We start from the raw sequence: 18,159 nt of genomic DNA, 5'->3' as shown, positions 1-18,159 counted from the left end.
ACTTAGAGAAAATTGGTGACGCCTGGGTCAGGTGCCTCTGTCCCAGATGTATCGAAGGTCTTCTTGGTTTTCTTTCCAGGATATCAGAATGGTTCTTTTCTTTTCCCAAACCTTATCAAAATTGAAAATGAGAGAAAATACATACGTATATATGTATCTACTAACGTCACTTTTTTAAACCTTTTTTCCACAAGATACCTTATCCGGGAATACCGGAAGTAATTAGCAATTATTAATTGCCAATAACTATATAGATACATATAGTATCAGGTGGTGTTACTTCTTTTGAATTTAACTTGCATTTAATTTTTTTTAACAATGCAATTATTTTCAAACTAGGACACAATTAATTCAGGAAATTAAAAATGTAAGCACTATTTGTTGAAATTACTATGCTTTTCAATATTATTTATTTTTATTTTTTCCCAATTTCCTTGATTTCATATCTCTTTATATGCTATAAAGATAAGATGGCCAGTGGAGGTGATAAAGCGGTTAATTGAAACAAAAAAGGAATTGACATGTAACAAACAAGAGATTAATGTTAGATGATAATGCTAAAAATAGTGGAATCGGAATTTCTAGGTGACAAACATAATTATGTTCATCGGCACATTTTGTCCTTTATACCTACATTGTTTCATAAAAGTCCATGCAGCGGTTTATGAGAGGTTGCGCTAAAAACTAATCATCTCGATTTTCAATAAATGGCTAATATTCAAAAGTTCAAAAGAACCCAGGAAAATAACAGATACGCAATTCCCTGGCAATATAAACGTTATATGTGATGATTCTTTATATCTAGTAGACATTTCTATTTTTTCACTCTAACACACTTTGTACATATATAGAAACCGTCAAATCAAACACCATATGGTGTTGTGAAATCAAACTTTTCACGCGTGTTTCAATAAAACCAAATAACTATAATTGTTTGATGTAGCGGTTTTACTTAATTTTCATATACAGTGTATGTTCATATGAAGAATTCTGTTTGAAGCATACAAATTCAATGAGCTAGCTGTTTGTACCAATTTTAAAAACTTAGAGAGTAAGTCTTGACCGAGAATACACATACATGTATCTTATTGGTAAGAGATGTATGTTGTCTGTGGATTCTTGACACACAGTCTCAAGTTCAGTGAAGAGGAAATCCATGAAAAGGAAAGTGAACCAAACTGAATTTATGTATTATTTCTGCAATGAAATCACCTTCATATCCCACAAGAATCATCAAAGAAACATTTTTTGTTTAAATGAGATGAGTGTACCATACCTTGTGTTTATTAGGTCAGAAAATTTAAGTTCTTCGAAAGAATTATTGCTCGCAATGGTTGAAACTTAAAAACTATGAAGACTTTATTACAACAACAAATATGAATCATATTTTGCATTAAAATCTGTTATTTGGCAAATAAATTACTCAGCTTCAAATTTTTTTGTTTTCGCGCACATATTTGAAGTAAGCCACGTCTAACGATGGGACCAATCGAAAAAAAAATTATAACAATTTGAATAATTCCGCCTAATATTGATCACGTTATTCTATTTCAAATCGCGAAGAAAAAAATATTATTAGACTATCAATAGAGGCAACAAAATCGAGGACAATTGAATACAAGAATATTCATGATATCAGATCAAAAATATTGTAAGAGCAATGAGTAATGAGACCTTAACCAGGAAAAGCAACGCATACCTTTGAACTTCTTCTATTAAAAAAAAACCTACAACTTCTCTCTACGCATTCTATTATCTCGAGATATTTAAACTTTTGTCACTAATAACTTTCATGAAATTTCGTTATATTTCAATGAGCTTTTTACTAAGAGCTTGCATTATTTTATTGTCGATGTTTCCTGTATAAAACCATTTTGTTCCTTCTATACCAATACATAAAGCACTGGGTATTCCAAGCTTGCTTCTCAATCTGCTTCTTTATTAGTAAGGTAAGTTTCTAATCTTGATATATACAGTGTATAAATGTATTCAAATATGTAGAGTGTATAAGTGTATTCAAATATGTTTTTTTTTAAATCAAAAATAAATCTTATTATTAATTATAATTTTAACTGAATGTTCTGATTATGAACAAGCAGTAAAATAATTATTGCTGTATGTTATCATAAAACAGAAAATAAATTTTAGCGAAAGATGGTGCATTTAAATGAAATTGTTGCTTTACCGGAATTTCAAATTTAAATATCAATGGTTTAAACCCAATGTAATAAACAAAAGTTAAGATATCGATGTCACATTTAAGACAAAAAAATTGCAAAAGAATACAGTGAACAGGAAACAGAAAAAATGACAAGAATCTGTATACTAGTCCAATTCATATTAGTATTTTGAATTGTTAATCATAAATTCGAAAAATTCGAAAGAGACCCGTGAATGTGTATTTGATTATGTGAATATCAGTTCGTAATTTTCGGTACATTTGACAAAGAAAGTTATTTTCGAGAAATACAGTGAGACCTATAAGGTCGTGGTCGTGGCCAATTAGAGAATAGGGACATGGTATGAAGATATGAAAAAAAGATTTCAAGTCTAATACTTAAACATTTAGATTTATTTCTTCACTTATTGATAGCTCAGAACCAAATTTTCAATATTTATAATTTTAAAGTAGATCTGCATAAAAGATTATTTGTTTGACACCCAGCATTCTAAAGGACTGGTTTTAATTTTGTTTTTGACAAATAAAAAAACTCTCTGTTTATGCCAGTGACTTTTACTAATTAACGATTTTTTATTGTCAATGAGTACATGACTGACAATAAAAAATTGTTAATTAGTAAAAGACAGTTTTTACCTCTCCAAGCTATTTTTTGGTGTTATATTGTAAAATTTAACAATTCTAAACCTGTAAAAGTATTCAAATTATAATGCAGTTTAATCCACATTAATATCGACAGATGTCCCATACCACCTTCACGTTCGATAATCTAGCGACGATTCACCGACCAATGAATAATTATTTAAACTTTTAAAGATATCGGTGTTCTTAAAAATTAATGTGACTGCTCCACGTCGTCCGATACCAGTGTCGGGCGATTAAATTTTACCTGGGCATAAAGGTGCGCAATCTCAAAATTCTATTGTATTTCACCGATTTGATTTAAACAACAAAAATGTTATCAAACTGCTCTTTTGTTATTCATAGCCATATAATTTAATAATGGTTGTAAGGCGCTTTCTGATTGGCTAAAAAAATATTTATATCGTATAAAAAATGTTGCCCACGTCATAGTAAGACTAACGTCCAAAACGTATCAATACGCCTGACGTCATGTTTGAATCTTGTACAATTTTACGTCGTTTTAAAGGTCAAATGACCGTTTTTATCTGCAATGATGAGTAAAAAAATTAAAGTATAAAAATGAATTCAATATTTATAAGTTTTACACGATATAAATTGGTTTGCAATAGTTTACGCTTCGCTGTTTATAAAGCGTAAACTGCCCCAAACCATTTTATATCGTATAAAACAAAAAAATATTGAATTCATTCCTTAAATACACATAACCTCTTACACAAGGAAAAACATTTTGTTAATTTCTAAAAATTTTACATATATTCAAAATGCTGTATGAAAATTCTATAAATATATGTATTATAATAACAAAACAAAATACTTGAATGTCAAAGTCTTTAAATTGAACAATAACTGTGCTGTTCAAGTTTTTGATTTAAAAATATTCAAACAAGTTTTTTTGCTTTATAAACGGTAATTATCACATCTAGTTTAGTTTAAATCCAGAGAACGTTGTAATGGGAATATCATGACTAGCGTAACCGGTACCAGCGAACCGTTTGACCCACACTCTGTCACCGGTTTGTAGATGTAAGATAACCAGGTTGGTTCCGGTCTGGTTAATTCTAACGCTGCTCCCACTGTTGTAAGAAGCCATGGCCCTGACCGTACTGGATCCATTCAAAACTATGTCTAACCATATGTCTTTTTGATAGGCAGACTGGACAGAGACATAGAACACATATGTCCCTGCTGTCGGCGCTGTAAAGATACCAGTACTGGGGTTGTAGCCTGTTCCTTCACTGTATATTACTAGGGGGAACACTAGAGTGCTTCCTGTCCAACCATAGTTACTTGATGATATACCCGCTGTAAACGCATGGTGCTTATTCTTATCTACAATAAACAAATTGCTTTATATTCTGTTATGTCAACAATATTCGTTTAATACCGATTTTCTTTGATTTCGTTGTTAAGTTGATTCACAAAATTAAATGTTCATTAAAATGCAATATTCTAATAACACATTTTATATATTGATTTGTAAATCAAAATACGCATTAAGTATTGATCATTGAGGGTATAATTTTCCATTAATTCAACGTAAATTGCTGCCCATGAATATTAATAAAATCACATTAGCTTTGCTGTCTTTAAGCACGCATGCATGCATCGTAATATCCTTTAGTTTGCAGAGTGAGTTCACGTTCAAATTCATTTTTTTATTATATACCCACTGCTGAAAAGATTATAGAGAATGTTTTTCTAGTGTTTTTTAAATTTTTGATATTTTACGGAGAATTGTTATTTATATTATATTTATAACCACCTATTTTATTAATGTATCTCGCCTTTCAGGTGAGATACATTACCTTTAATTACCTTTATTACCTGGTGGTATGGGACGCCTCCATGTTGTGATATAATATATATCAAAATAAACAATGAAATCAAGTGTGATTTTATAAATAGTTTATAAATAGTTTTGTTTCCAAAATCATCACATAACAGCGTAGCCCGGTGGGTTAGAGGTTTTACTACGAATCCGTAAGTCATGAGTTTGAATCCTGCAAACGATTGTAAAAATTTTACCTTTCAAAAAAAATCTCAAAACGTTATTTTTGGTTAAATATTGTGAATTTTGAGAATTCTAAAGTCGTTTTATTATAATGCACATTAATATCGACATATGTCCCATACAAACTTAAAAAGAGGTATGATTGAAACATACCACCTTAAGAAATAAACTTCAGGAAAACGTTTTGCCCTTAGGAAAACCATATATCCTATCGGCTATTTGTAATTTCCTACCTGAATGAAAGACTCCCCAATGGAATTTAAATTTAATAGGATTTGAACAAAACTTCGATAGGATTTTGAAATCCGATAGGAAATCTTAATTTCCTTTAGGAAAACTATCTGTCTGAATCAAATTTCTGCACGAATTATTTTTCTCCTATATATAGGAAATATAATTGCTATTGGGTTTTTATTGGATTTTCAATATCTATATTTATTTCTTCAACGGGAATTTTTAGCTTCCGATGGGAAATAAATTATGAAGGTAAATATCTTACATGTATAGTAAATCACTCTGAAAACAAAAGTTGTAATATACTCTTTACACAATGGTCTTTTATTTGGTATATATGGATTTTTACCAAAATGCATCTTAAGCGGGTGCAAAAATGCCACTTACGCATTGGCATGATTATCCGGCATAGTGTTTATACATTACAAAATCAATTCGTAGTATTATCACAGACAAAAACACAAAAAAATAATGTAAATAAAGAAATAACAAGATTTGTTTAAAAGTAAATACAGTAAAACAAGGTTATAGCGAACACGCTTATAATTAATTGACGCTTAGAGCGAAGTGGTTTTCATTCCCTGAGACTTTATTACTTGATGTAAATTTGAAGGATATAACGAATTACGTTTATAACGAAGTCGCCCGTCCCTGACACTTCGTTATAAGCGTGTTTTACTGTATATCTCACCATCGATTGATTTTGACAACTTTGTTTGAGCTGTTTCCAAAGACGCTAAAGCGGATGAGAAGTTGTGTTGCGTATGTTCCGACAGTGTGAACTGTACATCAAACCTGGCAACTGCTCTGTTGATGTTTTCTGGAAACATTATAATTATACATTGTAATCTAATACATGATTTTGTATTGAAACATTAAAACATTCAAGTATAGATTTATTTACTATAACAAGTTTGTCTTTTATGTGATGTAAAATAAATGACCTATGATAATTTGTGAAACCAGAGGTTCCTACAACACTACATGTACATGCATTGTAAAAAGCACGAATAAAAATCAGTTGTGTTGTTTTTTATTTTAAGCCTGCTGATTCAATGACGACGCATTGATTTCGCTTCGCAGGAGGAACGAAACGAAAACAACCTTTGATTTTTTTAAATCAAGGCATTGACATTGGAATTGAAAATCTTTGGTGTTTTAATTATTATATAAGTATCAACATTAAAATAAATAAAATAAAAACAATTGAAACAAAGAAAGAATTTTCAATTAACTTTGGCGGTCACCTTAAATATCCATGAGATAAATTTTTAAAACATAGATGCATGTAAATACCTGTTATTTCTGTAAATACCTGTTATTTCTGTTTGGGAGTCCTGTAGATTCTGTACAAATGATTTAAGATTACCAAACTCCTTTGTTAAAGAATTTTTAACTTTCAAACTTTCAATTGATGTGTTCGAATGGCGTTCAAGTTCAGAGTATTTCTTGTCTCTCGATTCATTTTCAATTTCCGTGCGTTCCTTGAAATCCAACAAGGTGACCGAGAGGTATCGCACTTCTATTTTGATATCATCGAGAACAGCGTTTGTTTTGTTAAACACTTCTTGTCTTTTGTCGTCTGATTCTTTTCGAATGACGTTCAGCTGTCCGTGCAGAGCACTAACGTTGTCACTAACGTTCTGAAATTTCGTTTCCAGCTCCATGCTCTTGGCCTGACTGATTAGGCTACTTTTCTTTAGCTGGCCATTTTCCTGCTGAAGAGAATTAACCTGAATGTTTAATGCATCAACCGTCCGCTGTAGTTCTGATATTTTTGTTTCACTTGCCGCAAAACTTTCTTTCAAAATGCTAATGTCATTTACCAAAGCATGGACATTCTTGACCAAAGCGAGGCGGATAACGGTCTCTTGGTTAATCATCTGTCGTAGGAAGCTTATTTCGTAACAATCCGGTGTTTTGTTTTCCTGTAATGTTGTTGTCTTGTTGTTGTCAGTAAGACGCGAAGAATCTGCCTTCGCCCAAATAAAACCAACCCATATCACTAAAATAAAAACCAATTCCATTGTTCGGCTTTGTTATTTAGGTGCTGCAAACAGGCAAGAAGATTCGGACGTTTATAAGACGTCTTATCAATATAAGTATAAACTAGAGCAAAGCTCGTTGCAAAGCAACGAGTGGGTCTTCCGTTAATGTCGGAATTAAAGCCGGAAGTTCCTGTAAGAAGCAGAGCTCTTAAACCAACCAACAACAAAAGTAACTTAAATAAAAATATGAAAAAAATCGAATTATTCGTGGTACAACTTAACAAAATCCGAATAATTAACAAAAACCTTTCTGATTTCAAGAAACTTGACCAAAAAAATCCAAATGTGTTCAAGCACGACTTAACAACTATTTTTGGTACGAATTAATTTTACTTCAAACATTACGCTATTTTTTAAACCAAGGACGCGGAATCAAAATTTCCGGAAAAATCAATTTTTAAACCCCGATATCTCTGTAATTGTTTGATTTTCAAACGGATTTCCGATTTGAATTCACCATGGCAAGTTCTATAGGACTGTAGTATTGTCTTATTTTGTTCAAAAAAATGAAAATTTCCAAAAATTGGAACTGCTTCCGATTTTGAGCAAAATTTATGAACAAAATTTTAAACCCCCCAGTACATTATAGAATTGAACATCCATCATCAGTAAAAATTTCAAAGCTCTATCTTTAAAGTTAACGGAGATTTCTTCCGGACAAAATCACTTTTTTAAAATTTAAAAATGGCCGCCAAATTTGAACGGAAGTGACGTAAATGCTGAAACTTTAAAATCTTTGAGGCACGGTTACTTTACAAAAGCCCTGAAAATTTCATTGAAATCGGATGAAAACTTTTTGAGATATAAAGCCGAGAAGGAGTCAGAAAAAAAATAAAAAATAAAATAACAATAAAAAGAAACCGAAGAAAAACAAGAGGGTCTTCCGTTGGAAACGGAAGACCCTAAAAATACACTTTGCTTGGTTTGACTGATGTTTAAGATCATCTGTTAATTCTCATACGTCTTTCAGGCGATGGTCGTCTGACGCAAACAATGTTAATGGTGCTTTTGTAATGGAATGTATGACGTAAAACGTCTACATTTTTGTTTCAGTTTAGTATACTTATTGTAGACGTGTCCGGGTTTTTGTCAGCGTTTGATGTTTTGTGTTTGTCTTACAGGAAGCATTGCTAATGCACATTTTCTACTTTTTTGTAGAACATTTCAACATTAATATGTGACAGTTGACAGTGAAGTGGTACATTTAGAATTTCGGCTACATTGAAGAGTTAGCAAACGACGCTTCTCTAAACAAAAAAAGTATTTATATAATATGTTTTACGGTGCTACCGTTCTGGCGAGCGCAGCAAGAATTACACATACCTTGCATCATTGTCAACTTATAGTTTTATTTAGGTATCAACGAACGTCAAAATTTTTTTGAGAGTATTGCTCTACAATGAGTATGCCAAAGGTACTAATTTCAATGGTCATGATACATACAGCGCAACCCCCTACCCAGAGAGAGAGAGAGAGAGAGAGAGAGAGAGAGAGAGAGAGAGAGAGAGAGAGAGAGAGAGAGAGAGAGAGAGAGAGAGAGAGAGAGAGAGAGAGAGAGAGAGACCGTTACCTGTTTGTAGGTGTGTAATTTCCCACTTTTAAATTTAATGGTCTGACTATATGCAATATCTACATAATTTTTTTTACCTGTTTATTGTTTCATTTTATTCCTTTTTATTTAGTTCAAAATGTCCTATTGTTAATTTCCTCCATACTCACATACTTATACCTGCCTACTGTACATGCATGCACAATTAGCTTAAAAATGGATCGATATGACAGTAAAGTATGGCTCTTGCTAGTATATATATATAAAATCTCTATATTAAAAAAGATTAAAAACAAATCATATGTCAAGGAGGCAGGTATCACAGACTTTACTGAAATAGCCAGTACACTCATTACAGATGTTTGATCCACCTCTAATTTTATCGCGGGAAATATGGCGCGAGTGCACTGTGACGTCATCCATGACTTTGTTCGTCTTTGTTTACGTTTCTTGACTCATTACGAAGGTATGGAACCATGTAACAAATCTTTTGAGTCTCGCCAAAGCATATGCGGTACTCAAAACGTGTCTTCAAACTTTAAGTCACCGTAAATTACGAGTTAAAAGTCGGCCATTTTTGGCATAGCACCACGGGTGAAAACATTAGAGAGCATTATGGGACGTAGACAAAAAAATTTGTTTGATGAACTGTAGGTTTAGCTCGTTCTTTTTCCCGCGCACACTGGTTCTTAGAGCTCGCTTCGCTAGCCGGCGCTGCGCGCCGGCGAGCTGCGCTCGCTATAAACATACTTTTCAAGGAATTATATTAATATCTTCAAAGAAAAGAATCGCCTACTAAAAATACACGCAAATTAAGTTTTCATTCAATTCATCCCAGTTTGAAAATAAAATATTTATTTTACTTTCATTAATAACACATTGTTTTATATACCATAAATTGCGCTTCGTTTATTCTATTTCAATAATTATTGCATAGCAACTTACTCTTACTGCACAATATTAGTTTTGATGTGTATAGATTCATTTTAGTTGAGGAACAATTTGCACGACTGGTAGAGGTTACTTGTTGACAAATTTGACTTTTGAGAGAGACAAATTATCACTTTTAAATACGTGCTATACATGATTTTTGGGAGTTGATTTTAATCAACTCATCTATGTAGTTACTCTGGCAAATCGGAAGTGAAACAGTGTTTTTACCTCAGCACAAATCATCGCCGCTGTCACGACTTAGTTCTTGAAAATAATTGATAAATTCGATGTAATAAATGCTGAAGCATTGCCTTTCAAGGAACTTATTATTAATACCTTGAAAATAGTCAGATTTGAAATAATACGAACAATTTAGATATTGTTTGTAGTTGTATGTATTCCTACGCCAGAGTTCAATAAAGTCTTGTTCAACCCAACGCTCGGCTGTCTCCGTAAATCTACGACAAGCAGAGAGTCTCTCTTGCTTGTCGGAGATTAGCGACGACAGCTGAGCGTCGGGTCAAACGAAACTAGAGTTCAATATTGCTTGGCTCCATACAATTTTTCAGAAATATTTCGATAACATACATAATTTGATGGAATTAATTCTATCTTTACCTATCACAACATGATTCATATGGGATTTTCTCAAAATTCTTGTCGGAAAAGTCTGAGAATTCATATAATTAATTTGTACGTAATTCAAATAAAGATTAGAAACTACTTGCCTTGCAAAAAAAAAAACATATCGTTGATTTTTAACTTCAGTACTTTGATTTAAGAATAAGGTTACCCAGAATCTAAATCTTATTAAAGGTCATTTAGTTTATTTTCTTTAAATGCTCAAATATTGCTTTTCTTCCTTGGAAAAAGAGGATAATATGGCATTAATTTGTAATCATTTTGATAATCTCTCTCTCTCTCTCTCTCTCTCTCTCTCTCTCTCTCTCTCTCTCAATATTCCTGATATAAATCGAATTTACAGTTTGAAACATTTCAAATACATTGAATCGATCAATGACAGTAACAAGCATTAAGCAAATTTAGTATGTAATAAAAAAAATGCGCACTACCACGTTAGCCTATCAAATGATGCTTATAACTACTTTACTTTGATTTTGGAAATGTTTTTTTCCTCATTATTTCTGAGGATTAGTCTAGCCCCCCCCCCCCCCCCCCCCACTGTCAATTTGCTTCCGACGCCAGTGTGCACTGTTCCAGTGGGTAGAGACAGAAGTCGCGTAGAATGTTGCGACATGTAAGCTCTCCACAACATTCGTACCGGTCAGGCACACAGGTCTCCATATAACGAGAACACTACCAAGAGAAAAGTCTATTGTGTTATTTTTTTTTTTTTAAATATTTTTAATTTTAAACTACAATTAATTGATTAAGGTACATCACTCGTCACATTTAAACTGTCGATAATTCTTTTTTAAAAAAGAATTCGGTTTTGAAGTCTTCACAAGACAAACTTCATTACATTAATATAAAGATTCGATAATCAAAATGCTATTAAATTATAACAACCCATTTGATAATGGAAAAATGTAAGGGATAGATAGATAAAAAGATAAATAAATAGATAGATAGATAAACAAATAAATAGATAGATAGATAGATGGATAGATGGATAGATAGATAGATAGATAGATAGATAGATAGATAGATAGATAGATAGATAGATAGATAGATAGATAGATAGATAGATAGAGGGTTATTTTCGCTCTGTGTTATTTGCGCCAATCTACACTTGTAAATGGTTTCTTAAATTCGCCCAGATTCGCTTTTGTACTAAAGAAATAACTTGGAACAACGCTAAAAACGAGGGCAAAAGGGCGAAAATAAAACGGGGGCGAATATTTTTCTGTATACAGTAGATATATATAGATAGATTGATCAATGAATTATAAGAGCACTTTATCAAGTAACCCTTGAATTTGGTTGATTAATATATCTCTTCTCACGCTCCACGCTATACTTATATATACTTATAAACAAATACTTTATATTTGAATGTTAAATTTTTAAATACCTTTTTCTCTTTGCAGGAGTTCTGTCCGAAAACCTCAGAAAATTTCAACTTACATTCTTCAATTATGGTTGAGAGTGCATTGTATTGTATATTGATGAATTAAAATGAAGATGTAATTTTAACACTATTGGTACATGTATATATGTCGAGAAAAACAAATACATGTATGATATAAAACATGCCTCATCAATTTGTATAGCTGAATTTTGGGACGGAATAAGTTCAGCAGAAAGTCAAAAAACATGAAATGTATTAATATACTAACAGGCTTTCAATTGTATCCTAGTACCTGCATGATAATAACATATAAAAGTGATTTGGTAACAATCATACAAGGTTGCAAAATTGAAACTATTGTCCCATAAGTAAAAAAAACCTTATACGTTTTTAAAGACAGAAAGGAGTTTTGATTGATGGATGGAAATTGAGTCTTGCTAAGGAAAACGATGCCTTAGATTTGGTTTGCTCTGTCACATTTAACTGAGTCCATGCACATGTCGCCTGATGACTTTTGAGTCCCCCCGTATATTGATACATGTAGGTAATGCTTTCAAGATTCTCTTAGATTCACGGATTTTACGCCCCTACACCACATTCTAAAAACCTTTTATCACTAAACTGTTCTTATAATAGCAGTTTGAGAACATGGGATTATGTTTAACTTATAATGGATATACATACAGTGTATAGATTGTTGCGGGCTTTTAATTCAGGTGTTAGTCCAGTGATTCTTTATTTTGCTTTAAAAAATTGATTTGTAGTATGAAACCTACAAATGACTCTCAAAAGGAGGTTTAACAGGACCCGTTTCCACATTTTGTTGGACCTTATGTCAGGATCATAGAGCTCCAAACTTTTACGCCCCTACACCACATTCTAAAAACCTTTTATCACTAAACTGTTCTTATAATAGCAGTTTGAGAACATGGGATTATGTTTAACTTATAATGGATATACATACAGTGTATAGATTGTTGCGGGCTTTTAATTCAGGTGTTAGTCCAGTGATTCTTTATTTTGCTTTAAAAAATTGATTTGTAGTATGAAACTTACAAATGACTCTCAAAAGGGGGTTTAACAGGACCCGTTTCCACATTTTGTTGGACCTTATGTCAGGATCATAGAGCTCCAAACTTTTGTCGGACAGGTCGACACCACCCATCTTTTGGTTGTACATGCATTTGGATTTCAACTCCCCGGGCATTCTGTGTCGCAATAACGCTGTAATATATATATACTCACATTAATTTCCTTTATTGGAACAGTTTTATGTATGAATGGAATGCGTATGAAGCTGTTTTATAATGAATTATAAATTTGATTAATTATTTTACTCTTTAAAATCACCAGAATCATCTAATGATTTATAGTATAAATTTACATGGGCTGGGATAGCGTGGACATAAATGTTACGTTTTTCATATCACCATAACAAAGTGCCATAATGGGTCTGCTTTGCTTTACTAGTGACTCTCCACGCTGCAACTTTAAATTCTTTAAAGACTTTGGCATCCCTTTTCTGTAGACCCTGATAGTGCCAGTCATGTAGGGTGTCTTTATCAAAGAGGGAAGAGCAGAGAGCCGGGCTCGTGAAATAGTTGTCACACACGAGGTGGTGATATCTGTACAAATATGGTTCCATCAGTTGCATCACCACCTCATACCATACACCGTGGACACTCCTAGCTACACCACCCTGTCTACCTATTGACAAATTATTTACAGTAAATACATTAAGGGTTTTTGATTGGACAACAAACTCTGTTAGTTGGTTCATAAACATTGTATGATATAAAAGATTTAAAGCGTATGTAAAGTATACCAGTGTTCCGTAGCAGTTAATACAGACAGGAAAGCAAGCTAAACGCCATTATATCTCTAACGTATATAAAAGATCCAAGTTGATAACCAGTTTTGTTGAGAAGATGTAAAACAAGAAGGGGGAAACGTAAATTTTCTTAACTTTGAGTATTAAAAAAGGTGAAACGTTAAATGAAAACATCCATAAAAGGAATCAACACAGAAAATTATAACCGCCGAATTTGTACAATATTCGGTATTTTCCTTATCGAGATTTCTTGGGAATTAGCCCAACATTCGCTGTATTTTCCACATTCAGTTCAGTTAATAGCATAACAATATCATTTATTACTCCCCCCCCCCCCTCTAAATCTTTAGCATGCATACTTTCTCCAATCAGAAAATATTTCTATATTCCTAAACTAACCACTGCTGAAGTAAACTCTCATTTATTCCCATGTGCTTATCTGTTTATTGTTAAGTAATAACATTATCTATATTATTCACCAGTATGCATGTACAATGTAAATGGACGCCATTGGTCTTTAATCATCACTTTCTATTATTTTAAGAATAATTTCCTACAACTTCAATCTTATTAAAATCAGATGTTAGATCAGGCACGTAGCATCGTTTTTGAAAGTGGGGGGGGCCAGACCCATCCAAAAAATCTTGACAAGCAAAAAAAGGGAAATTTAAAGTTTTCCAAAAATCTTCTTCAGAATCCTAATCCGGGGGGGGGGGGGGGGGGGTAGACTCAACTATACTTCCAAAAAAAAATTCTTCTCTACAAATTTTTTTTCCCTCCAAATCATGAAATTGCTAATCCGTGGGGGGGGGGGGGGGGGGGGGGTAAACTCAAATTGACTTCTCATTTCCTAATTTTCATACCAATTTTTTACTAACTTCCAACAAAGTGGGGGGGCCAACTCCTTTATAATTCATTATTTTATATGTAAATTTTAAAAATTTTGTTGCTGCGAGAAAACGTGGGGGGGCCAGGCCCCCCTGCCCCCCCCCCCTGATGCTACGTGCCTGTAGATCCGTCTGCTTACTCGTTAGTAAGCAATATGATCAATCGCAACTTCTCGGCCCTTTCCGGCAAGCTCGAAAAAACACAGGTGTTTTTCCGAGCCAATCGGCAATCCTCGGCTGATTCCGCTACGCTCCATACAAACATGTTAATGTCGAGTGCGCGAGACATCCGAGTAGTTCCGAGTGTTTCCGAGCTTGCCGGAAAGGCCCGAGAAGTGTTTTTTCGAGCTTGCCAGAAAGGCCCGAGAAGTTGCGATTGCAATATGATTTAACATCTAATAATAATTAGATTGCTAAAGCTACATTTGATTACTTTGATGTTCTTTTTCTTTGTTACAGTTAAGAGGTTCGATATAAACATTAATTTACATTACACCAAAGTCAGGAGGAATTCCAAAAGAAACAAGAAGAGTCAATTTACCAACAAGTTAAAGCTATAAAAAATATTCTCAACATGTAAAATATACTTTTTACATGGTGATAAATTCGTTAAAAATGTTGAAAATGGAATTATTAAAGATGTTTTTAATAAATTGTTGATTGAATACTTTGAATATTCAGTAACCTGGATATAACTGCATTGCAGTGTTGCAGCCTGTGTCCGACTCTGCTAAAACAAACATATATGCCATTGATATACCGTTATGGTGTTAATGTGTGTGTGTACCTTAATTAAATCCGACCATGCTTGCATCAATGTTTAAATCCCGAGCTGAGTCATAGGCCTTTTGAAAGGTTTCATTTAAAAGATCAAGAATTGGTCGAAATTTGTGTGATGGATCGTAATTCTCATCTCCACGTGGCATTTGTGTTAAATTATTATTGCAGTGAAGAAATATGGATAGAATTTGAAATCTGTCCCGCGTCATGACTTCTGCAAATCCAGGAGTGCGAAAAAGATATGATTGCTCAGATTCCTGCCAATATGCCTCAATGCTTTCGTACAATTCCCATTGATAGATACAAGCCTAGGTTGGCGGACATCTCTGCAACATTTGTGTCGTGCCATTTTAGAGTTCTTGAAAATGGCTTAGGGTTGTACTGCGGATTTGACAAAAACTGATTTGCATATCAATTTGTTTCCTCAACAAGAATTTCAATAAGATTCCTGCCTTCGTCTGGAACTGTAAGTTGTGGAAATAATCCACAGGTGGAGCATCATTCACTGGAGGGTTCACAGGACCCATGCATATGGCGAGAGAAGGGATTAATTTCATGTGGGTATTCAAAGTTTTCAACATACCGTACATTTGTCCATAATCGGTCAACAACTGGAACGTCATCATCATCAGTTTCAGATTCTTCAAAAACTACTTCAAAATCGGATTCGTTTTCCGAAGCGGAATCCATGTTTGTTTGTCCAAAAACGCCCTTGAAATGACGTACTTTTTTGAAATGACGTAAAATTTGCATTTTTACAGGAAATTTTGAGTAAATCTTAATGCCTCTTTTGTTCGTTTAAATCAATTAAATAAATTCAAAAGAAATGTTTTTATTACGTTAAATTAATGCATGCATTGCAGTTTTGATGTTTTCATTTAATTTAAAAATCATTTTATTCGTCATATTAAATTGTTTTAAATGTGTTTGCTTTATAATTCGATTAAATAATTGATATTTTCGGCTTTGTTTTCCTTTTAATATACAAATATATCACAAAAGAATAACTTTGTTTTTCGTAATTGAAGTCCAGCGGCGATGTATATATATTTTTTTATTTTTGGATTTATTTTATATTACGAATAAACACACATGTACCTTAAAAACTCAACACTTTAACATATAAAATATATTGAGAACATTTAAAAAAAAATATTTCAGAGCCAGCATTGTTATTATTTCAAAATTGCACAAAATTACGCTATATAACGCCCATATAACGCCATAAACAAATTGACGTTAAAAAGGACATATATGTCCCTGCCGCAGCCAGAGGGTTAAGAGGAGTTGCGTTTTTTCTAACGACAAACAAAACAAAACAGAACTGACTGACGGACGGGTCAAAAACATTATACCCTTCGCAATTTCGTGTGCGGTAGAAAACAGGAATGTCTGACTGACTAACACATTGCCTGGCTGACATATTTCCTGCCTGCCTGACTGACTGCCTACCTACCTGCTTAACACAGTGCCTGACTGTCTGGCTGACTTAAACTTACTGATACACTGACTGACACATTGCCTGCCTGACTGACACATTGCCTGCCTGACTGACACATTGCTTGACTGACTGACACATTGTCTGACTGACCGACTGATACATTGCCTGACTGACTGACACATTGCTTGACTCATTGATTGACACGTTTCCTGACCGACTGACTGACACATTGCCTCACTGACTGACACATTGCTTGACTCACTGATTGACACGTTTCCTGACCGACTGACTGACTGACACATTGCCTCACTGACTGACACATTTCCTGACTGACAAACACATTGCCTGACTGACTGACACATTGCCTGCCTGACTGACTGACACATTGCTTGACTGACTGACACATTGTCTGACTAACTGACTGACACATTGCCTCACTGACTGACACATTGCCTCACTGACTGATAAATTGACTGATACATTGCCTCACTGACTGACACATTGCTTGACTCATTGATTGACACGTTTCCTGACCGACTGACTGACACATTGCCTCACTGACTAACACATTGACTGATACATTGCCTCACTGATTGACACATTGCTTGACTCACTGATTGACACGTTTCCTGACCGACTGACTGACTGACTGACACATTGCCTCACTGACTGACACATTTCCCGACTGACAGACACATTGCCTGACTGACTGACACATTGCCTGCCTGCCTGACTGACACATTGCTTGACTGACTGACACATTGTCTGACTGACTGACTGACTGACACATTGCCTCACTGATTGACACATTGCCTCACTGACTGACACATTAACTGATACATTGCCTGTCTGATTGACACATTGCTTGACTCATTGATTGACACATTTCCTGACCGACTGACTGACACATTGCCTCACTGACTGACACATTGACTGACACATTGCCTCACTGACTGACACATTTCCTGACTGACTGACACATTGCCTCACTGACTGACCTACACATTGCTTGACTGACAGACTGACTGACACATTGCCTCACTGACTGACTGTCTGCCTCACTGACTGATACACTGCCTCACTGACTGACTGTCTAACTGACACATTGCCTCACTGACTGTTACATTGCCTCACTGACTGTTACATTGCCTTAATGACTGACACATTGCCTGACTGACCGAAAGCTCAAAAACATTATACCCCTATCAACGTGTTGCATGGGGTGTAGAAATATTATCACATATATAATTCAATGCTGTTTATCTCGCACTATCTGAATAGTTAAAACACCACTTAACATATCAACAGCATTGAATTATATATATATATGTGATAATGTGCTTAAAGTCACAGTATGACACGTCAAAACTATGTAAACTGTGCACAGATTTGTCATGGTCCGTGGGTCAGGAGGTCTTTGTAAGATGGAGCCTTATTGACCATAAAATAATGGGACTGAACTCTGCTTTTCTACTCTGGGTCATCTATAACCCATACCTAGAGAATAGCTTAGATCTAAATTTCACATATTGTATTTGTATCATTTACATACAAGAACACAGAATATCAATTATTATTATTATCAAAAA

The 18,159-nt window shown here is 34.0% G+C and overlaps 1 protein-coding gene across 2 annotated transcripts in view; it reads right to left on the bottom strand.

Annotated features, from left to right (window-relative positions):
• The window catches only part of LOC117692238 (putative leucine-rich repeat-containing protein DDB_G0290503), a 1,014,555-nt gene extending 1,007,409 nt beyond the window's left edge, over positions 1 to 7,146 (bottom strand). The window contains exons 1-2 of one of the 2 annotated variants that reach the window (XM_066071030.1): positions 6,385 to 7,146; positions 5,761 to 5,889 (exon numbers count right to left, since the gene is read on the bottom strand). In XM_066071030.1, the coding sequence (XP_065927102.1) occupies positions 5,761 to 5,889; positions 6,385 to 7,096 (841 nt within the window). In that variant the 5' untranslated portion in view covers positions 7,097 to 7,146. The remainder of the gene's footprint in view (positions 1 to 5,760; positions 5,890 to 6,384) is intronic. The other variant, XM_066071032.1, reaches the window with a different exon arrangement.
• Between the last annotated feature and the right edge of the window lie 11,013 nt (positions 7,147 to 18,159).

This window comes from Magallana gigas, chromosome 9 (genome assembly GCF_963853765.1).
Source record: "Magallana gigas chromosome 9, xbMagGiga1.1, whole genome shotgun sequence".
In the NCBI taxonomy this organism is placed as follows: Eukaryota; Metazoa; Mollusca; class Bivalvia; order Ostreida; family Ostreidae; genus Magallana; species Magallana gigas.
This window is presented reverse-complemented; position numbering and strand designations above follow the sequence as displayed.